The following is an 8,158-nucleotide window of genomic DNA, read 5'->3' on the forward strand; positions in this document are numbered from 1 at the left end:
ATGGTTCACAACAATCAAAATCATTTACAGTAAAAAGGGGGGTTGTTAAGCATCTTAATAATAATAAAAACAAATTTGATCTCATCACACTAATTTTCATGGTTTGAGCATTGTAACGTTAAAAATAGAAATTAACTTTTCTCCCGTACAACAACTTAACAATAAATTTTAATGTACTCGAAATTCACCAGTAAAAATCATTGTAATTTCGTTGTTTTATTATTTTTTTTTCGGGTTAACATTGCCTAATTTTTGCTGTATTTTTTATCTATCAGATAGAAAAATACTTAAAAAGAGATTCTCTTTTTAAGTATTTGTTTTTTAAAATGTGGAATTGGATCTGCATTTTGAGTAATCTTCTCAACCACAACAAAGGATGCACACACCCGCCAACAAATTTTAGCCTTCTTTCAGTTGACCCAACTAACGAAACAAATGCGTCAGGTGGGCCAAGGTTGTATACTATTATTATCATTTTAACAAAAAAAAAACTACAGTAGTCTTATGTATGCAATGTAACTGCACGGTGCAATCTTTGTTTTAATTTTGTATGATATTTTGACAGTTACGGGCCTTGTTGTTAACAAATATATGGGAAGGGTTTATTCATGTTTATTCTATGTAGGTACCTATATTAAATATCAGTTGTGTCAGGCTGTGTAGCTCCTGTTGAGTCGTACAATGGACTGTTGGCGATACGTGCAGTTTAAATACATTTTAGTTAGAGCATTTAATGCATTAAAACGTCACTATAATTGGTTTACTTACGCACACCAATTCAATGTAATTTATTGTGGACCTTTACCAGAACCGTACACTCAAAGATAAATTAAATCAAAAAAGCTTAAAAAGTATGCAGTTTCCCGCTTCACCTTATTGAGTCCGAGCCATGATTACTTCGGCACTAGTCATGCATGATTAAATTCGAAATAATCTTTCCGGTATTAAATTTAATTCTTTTTCAATACTGATATATAAGCAAAAAAGATTAAAATTCAATAAAAAATTATTAAAATAGAATAAAAAATGATTAAAATTTATTCAAGAAAAGATTATCTACAAACTAATCAACCATGATTAAACTGGGATTAATATCAGATGCTTATTTTTTAGAAAGAGAGGATTAATGTTTAATCATTCGATATGATTAAACTGAGTTTAATGTCAAATTGATTAAATTTCAAGCAAAATGGGAATACTTCAATTTATCAGTGTATAAGATTGATCGGACTGACAGTCTCTCTGCTGTCGCGTTTTGAAAATACCCGACTCATGCTAGCGAAGTAGCTTAACCGGAGAAAGACTGCTTGTTGGATACGGGTTTCAGTTAGGGACATAAATATCGATTGGCATCTTGCAGTGAAACTTTTCCATGCTTTCACCACCTACATTTCGAAGTGAGAACTACTAGAAGGAGGATAGTTTCCAAATTCTTCAAGTAAAACAGACGATTTTTGGGGCAAATCGGTAATAAAGAAAAACTATTAATTTCCCGTGGAAACTTTTGCTTGAATCGTGTAAGAAAATGTGTTTGCAAACTAACTGTTATTATTTCGGTATGGATCGGAGATGTTTTCATGGAAAATTATGCATAACAAGTTTGCACCCACATTAAGAGGTTACCTCCTGCGCAGCGGCATTTTTCGGAAAATGGTGAATATGTGCGATTTCCACTAGGATGAAAGTGGAAATTAAGTGAATTTACTTAGGAAAGGTTGTATCATGCTGGTGGTAATGGAGATTGGTTGTATAGGACGCCAATATTCAATAAATGTTCATTTTGGCCTTTTGTTAGCAAACATATTGATGCTCACAATTTTCGACGGAAAACGCAACGGAACTTGCTTTACTCAACACGCACCATACTATAAAATGGTGCTAGATGGTCTTCAAAGTGATAGCAAGATGACAAATCATCTCTATTTTGAGTAATTGAGCAATTTACTTCTGTTTACATCATATTTACGATGCAGCATTGTTGGAGCCGCGAAATGAAATGAATATATCTTATGAAAGTTCAACTGGAAAAGTCAAAGTTGCACATCAGTCTGATCGTAAAAACGTTTTCTTCTGCAATTCGAATGTTATATTGGAAGAATTTTACACAGGCTTGATGAAAATTATGATTTAACGCTAATTTTCACGAATTTTATATGCAGTCTGTCAACATTATCATCATCATGCAGTGGCGACATCTGCGTTGAGCTTTTACGGCAATCTTCCAATTGAAAAAATAGGGGTTGCGTCCGAGACACGAATGCAGTTACGGTGGGTGAGGTGGTCTTTGTTCTTCCATTAGTTTGGGATTTAAAACATTATTCTGTGGTTTTATGCTTCACTAACTTCGGGGCCAAATAATTTAATGTTCTGACATCCTATACCAAATTTTGATTAGAACACTGAAAAACGTTAAATTACACAAAATTCAAGAAAGCCCCCTTTTGTATAATTTCTACGTCAGAGAAATTGACAATTGTCTAAGTGACAACTGCACGTTGAGACAACTTGCAGATGACGGCGTAGTGTCTATGACAGGGCCCAAAGGGGTCGACCTGCAAGTTTAGTTTGTATTTTGTACGTTCGGGTTTTTTTATGTTTGTTTTCAAGATGAATAGAAATTAGTTCATGTTTTAGGATTAATTAAATATTTGTATCGTAAACCACATTTCAAACCTCCCTCTCCCTTTTCCCATCAAAAAAAATTGTAAATCTCCACTAACCTCGAGACAACCGCGAGTATCCGGTCCAGCTCCTTTAACTTTAAATATAAGACATCAATAATGTATAACAAAAATGATAACTCGGCTCTGTAAAGTTTATTCGATTAAGCCTGTACAAATAAAGTAATTAATAAAAAAAAAAAACAAAATTCAAGAAATTATCTAAAAGCATCTCTAAATTTCTATTAAAAAAAATTGGTGCACAAATATATAGGAAAGGAAAAAAATTCAAATTTCAGCATCAAAAATCAAGTAAGACCCAGGTCGGTTCGGTTTGGTACACCTTTTGGGGCTCATAGATACTGCAATCTAAGTTGGGTTGATGACAGTTGGTCAATCGGTTGAATTAAAATCTAAACGTTTTGATTTAAGGTGGGTGAAATCTAAGTCTGCAAACCTGGTGTATGGGAAAGTCGCACAAACATCGCGTGTATTATAAATGGGTTGGTCTACAGGTTGACGTATAAGTCGAATAGCAGATTGGATTGTGTGTAGTGCGGTTGCGAAACGTTTGCTCGGTTGACGAATAACGGGCGGTTGACGGTTGAAAGGAGATTCGACAACCAGTCGAAGAACAGTTTACGACCAGGTTGCAGTGTGTATCTCCTCCCGATCACTACCGAAGCTGTTATCTTGGCCTACAATTGAACGTTTTGTAGGCAATCGTGATTGAATATGCTTGTCCTTTGCATACACACGTGCCATATAATGACTGTAATTGCTTCACAATAGCACTTCAAAAAATAGCTGCATGTGGGACATAGCATACAATAGCTCTTTAAAGAAATAACGGTATGTGAATCAGAGCACACGTCAAGTTGGTAGAGTAGGTGTAACAGTTATGGCTATACGTTCCTATTAAAGTGTGTTCCAATTAGGGCCTATGGAAATTCCATAGGCCATAATTGGAACACACCATTATAGGAACGTATAGTCGCAACAGGTACACCTACCCTGTATAGTATTAATAATATGATCCACTTTTCCGTTTAGCTGGTGAACTGAATAAGCTATTGATATGTTTGTAAAATACCCACGAGGCACAGACCCATATTTGAAAAAGCCTGGCAGAAACCAAATATTTAAAGAACATTGATTCTTTGTCATATGATTGATAAGATTTCACGTTTTATTTTAAGTTAAACCCCAAATTATGTTGAAGTAATGAAATTGGGTTGTTAGCGGAATGCTTAAATAAAACAGCAAAAAAGGGTTATCTTCCATTTAATTCCACTTAATTAATTTTGGTATCCATGACAGATACGTATTTCGACTACAATGTGCAGTCTTCATCAGAGTCATTCCCGTTCCCAGTGGGAATGGGACACTCTGTTAGGGACATAAAATTTAATTTGATATATTGTACACAGTTCGAAAAAGTAGAGTAAATTTCCACGGAAATGAAAAACTACCCAAAATTGGCTTCTTTTGACTCAACCTTGTACTATCGTTCAATAAGGTAAATTTGGGTAAAAGTAGATATACCTAATTTTGGGTAAATTGGCGAAACTTCCTGCTAGGTAAATTGATGCAGTCCCAAAAAAGCCACCGTTGCGTAAAATTAACTTACCGGTAGGTAAAAGAGATTCGGAGAAGATCCAGCCAAATAAAGCCAGCAAATATAGGTGGTAAAAAAGATCAATAGGTGACGTTTTCATTGAATTTACGATATATATAAATCTGTAATAATTTCTTCAGACAATGAAGAAGAACCTAACGGAAAAAGAAGCTGTTTCAATCATCAAACAAATAAAAATACAGTTTATAAAAGTTTTAATTGACCACTGAAAATCAATTTTTATTGACCAAATCAATATACAAAATTTTTCACATTTCATTCGACTGTTGAATTATTCAAAAATTCCTTGTATCGCAAAGTTAGCTCTGTGACGGATTTACATTTACTGTAATGTTTCGTTCCCCAGACATTTACCGATATCATGTCATTGAGTTTCCGGAGCAACATTGGTACTTTCAAGCCAAGCACAGCAAACGATTTGAACAAAATCTCGATAGCCCGTGTGCTTGAATCGCCACAAGGAATGACGTTTTGATTGAAGACAACGTACATATTGCCTTGTTTGTATCGATCAGCTACGCAGATGATAAGTGGTCCAACAACTGTTGCGGATGATTGTTTCACCGCAAGCTTCTCATCAAATCCAATGTCTGTTTGCGTGTATTTAGTCCATCTAATCAACGGTGCAGCGGTAATTTCCTCCATGCTAGCATTTTCCATAATTATGGTTCGCTTGATGCCTTTATTTGACAGCTTTTTCATCAGCCTCAAAGCTCCTCTGACAAAATCTGAATAAGGAAAAATAGAAATATATAATTTTAACGTGCGATATAATAATTAGCTTTCTTACCATCTTCTACCATATTCCAGCTAGTAGTGTCGAAGAGCAGTCCTACGCGAAGTAGTGTTTTCAAATCACCAGCTACATAAATATTTGCCTGGATTCGATCGAATGCCTGTATGATCTGTAAAAAAAACACTGTTAATAAAAATTAGTTTATGATACCCAATAAAGACCTACTTACCATCTCTCCCTCATAGGAAAGCAAGTGAGGAAATGTTTCAATAATGTCTTGGATGTTATTTTTCTGTAGGAGTAATTTTAGTAAATCATTCGTTTGTGCCATTCCTTCCGCTATTTGTCTAGCATTTGCTGCTGTAGGAATAAGTGCAGCAAGATGTGCAGCATGTCGAACGCATTCGTCCTCCACAATAATGATGTCCTTCTTAGTTCGCCGAAACAGCCTATCTTCGGGCAGTAAGTCCTTCCGTATGTTGCTTACCCTCGTTTCGATCAGGCCTGTGTGAGGTCCTTTGCCCAAACCTCCGTTGTGCCAAAAGAAGTAGGACTGTAATAAAGAAGTCATTCATTCATAGGCGCTTTAATTTCAGTCAACAGTGATTGGAGTTGCCGGTTTTAGCCCTGTACAACATCAATTATGTGTCTTCGAACTCACCTCCTTTGGTGCCTTTTCCGAGATTCGAGTTTTTTCCAAATGAGGAAACTCCTCCAATATTTGTATTGCCACCTCTTGATAGTTTCCAAATTCTTCAAGTAAAACAGACGATTTTTGGGGCAAATCGGTAATAAAGAAAAACTATTAATTTCCCGTGGAAACTTTTGCTTGAATCGTGTAAGAAAATGTGTTTGCAAACTAACTGTTATTATTTCGGTATGGATCGGAGATGTTTTCATGGAAAATTATGCATAACAAGTTTGCACCCACATTAAGAGGTTACCTCCTGCGCAGCGGCATTTTTCGGAAAATGGTGAATATGTGCGATTTCCACTAGGATGAAAGTGGAAATTAAGTGAATTTACTTAGGAAAGGTTGTATCATGCTGGTGGTAATGGAGATTGGTTGTATAGGACGCCAATATTCAATAAATGTTCATTTTGGCCTTTTGTTAGCAAACATATTGATGCTCACAATTTTCGACGGAAAACGCAACGGAACTTGCTTTACTCAACACGCACCATACTATAAAATGGTGCTAGATGGTCTTCAAAGTGATAGCAAGATGACAAATCATCTCTATTTTGAGTAATTGAGCAATTTACTTCTGTTTACATCATATTTACGATGCAGCATTGTTGGAGCCGCGAAATGAAATGAATATATCTTATGAAAGTTCAACTGGAAAAGTCAAAGTTGCACATCAGTCTGATCGTAAAAACGTTTTCTTCTGCAATTCGAATGTTATATTGGAAGAATTTTACACAGGCTTGATGAAAATTATGATTTAACGCTAATTTTCACGAATTTTATATGCAGTCTGTCAACATTATCATCATCATGCAGTGGCGACATCTGCGTTGAGCTTTTACGGCAATCTTCCAATTGAAAAAATAGGGGTTGCGTCCGAGACACGAATGCAGTTACGGTGGGTGAGGTGGTCTTTGTTCTTCCATTAGTTTGGGATTTAAAACATTATTCTGTGGTTTTATGCTTCACTAACTTCGGGGCCAAATAATTTAATGTTCTGACATCCTATACCAAATTTTGATTAGAACACTGAAAAACGTTAAATTACACAAAATTCAAGAAAGCCCCCTTTTGTATAATTTCTACGTCAGAGAAATTGACAATTGTCTAAGTGACAACTGCACGTTGAGACAACTTGCAGATGACGGCGTAGTGTCTATGACAGGGCCCAAAGGGGTCGACCTGCAAGTTTAGTTTGTATTTTGTACGTTCGGGTTTTTTTATGTTTGTTTTCAAGATGAATAGAAATTAGTTCATGTTTTAGGATTAATTAAATATTTGTATCGTAAACCACATTTCAAACCTCCCTCTCCCTTTTCCCATCAAAAAAAATTGTAAATCTCCACTAACCTCGAGACAACCGCGAGTATCCGGTCCAGCTCCTTTAACTTTAAATATAAGACATCAATAATGTATAACAAAAATGATAACTCGGCTCTGTAAAGTTTATTCGATTAAGCCTGTACAAATAAAGTAATTAATAAAAAAAAAAAACAAAATTCAAGAAATTATCTAAAAGCATCTCTAAATTTCTATTAAAAAAAATTGGTGCACAAATATATAGGAAAGGAAAAAAATTCAAATTTCAGCATCAAAAATCAAGTAAGACCCAGGTCGGTTCGGTTTGGTACACCTTTTGGGGCTCATAGATACTGCAATCTAAGTTGGGTTGATGACAGTTGGTCAATCGGTTGAATTAAAATCTAAACGTTTTGATTTAAGGTGGGTGAAATCTAAGTCTGCAAACCTGGTGTATGGGAAAGTCGCACAAACATCGCGTGTATTATAAATGGGTTGGTCTACAGGTTGACGTATAAGTCGAATAGCAGATTGGATTGTGTGTAGTGCGGTTGCGAAACGTTTGCTCGGTTGACGAATAACGGGCGGTTGACGGTTGAAAGGAGATTCGACAACCAGTCGAAGAACAGTTTACGACCAGGTTGCAGTGTGTATCTCCTCCCGATCACTACCGAAGCTGTTATCTTGGCCTACAATTGAACGTTTTGTAGGCAATCGTGATTGAATATGCTTGTCCTTTGCATACACACGTGCCATATAATGACTGTAATTGCTTCACAATAGCACTTCAAAAAATAGCTGCATGTGGGACATAGCATACAATAGCTCTTTAAAGAAATAACGGTATGTGAATCAGAGCACACGTCAAGTTGGTAGAGTAGGTGTAACAGTTATGGCTATACGTTCCTATTAAAGTGTGTTCCAATTAGGGCCTATGGAAATTCCATAGGCCATAATTGGAACACACCATTATAGGAACGTATAGTCGCAACAGGTACACCTACCCTGTATAGTATTAATAATATGATCCACTTTTCCGTTTAGCTGGTGAACTGAATAAGCTATTGATATGTTTGTAAAATACCCACGAGGCACAGACCCATATTTGAAAAAGCCTGGCAGAAACCAAATAT

The 8,158-nt window shown here is 35.9% G+C and overlaps 1 protein-coding gene across 1 annotated transcript; it reads right to left on the reverse strand.

The window, feature by feature from the left end:
* Window positions 1–4,554: 4,554 nt before the first annotated feature.
* LOC135714498 (uncharacterized) lies at window positions 4,555–5,788 on the reverse strand (the record flags this gene model as incomplete). The annotated part of the gene is made up of 4 exons (XM_065237869.1): window positions 4,555–5,027; window positions 5,090–5,204; window positions 5,265–5,588; window positions 5,697–5,788. Coding segments are annotated over 4 exons (1,004 nt in total), but the record flags the coding sequence as incomplete, so codon positions are not given.
* Between the last annotated feature and the right edge of the window lie 2,370 nt (window positions 5,789–8,158).

Source organism: Ochlerotatus camptorhynchus, unplaced genomic scaffold (genome assembly GCF_037179485.1).
Source record: "Ochlerotatus camptorhynchus isolate MF236.1 unplaced genomic scaffold, CSIRO-AGI_Acam_v1.1 ptg000654l, whole genome shotgun sequence".
In the NCBI taxonomy this organism is placed as follows: Eukaryota; Metazoa; Arthropoda; class Insecta; order Diptera; family Culicidae; genus Ochlerotatus; species Ochlerotatus camptorhynchus.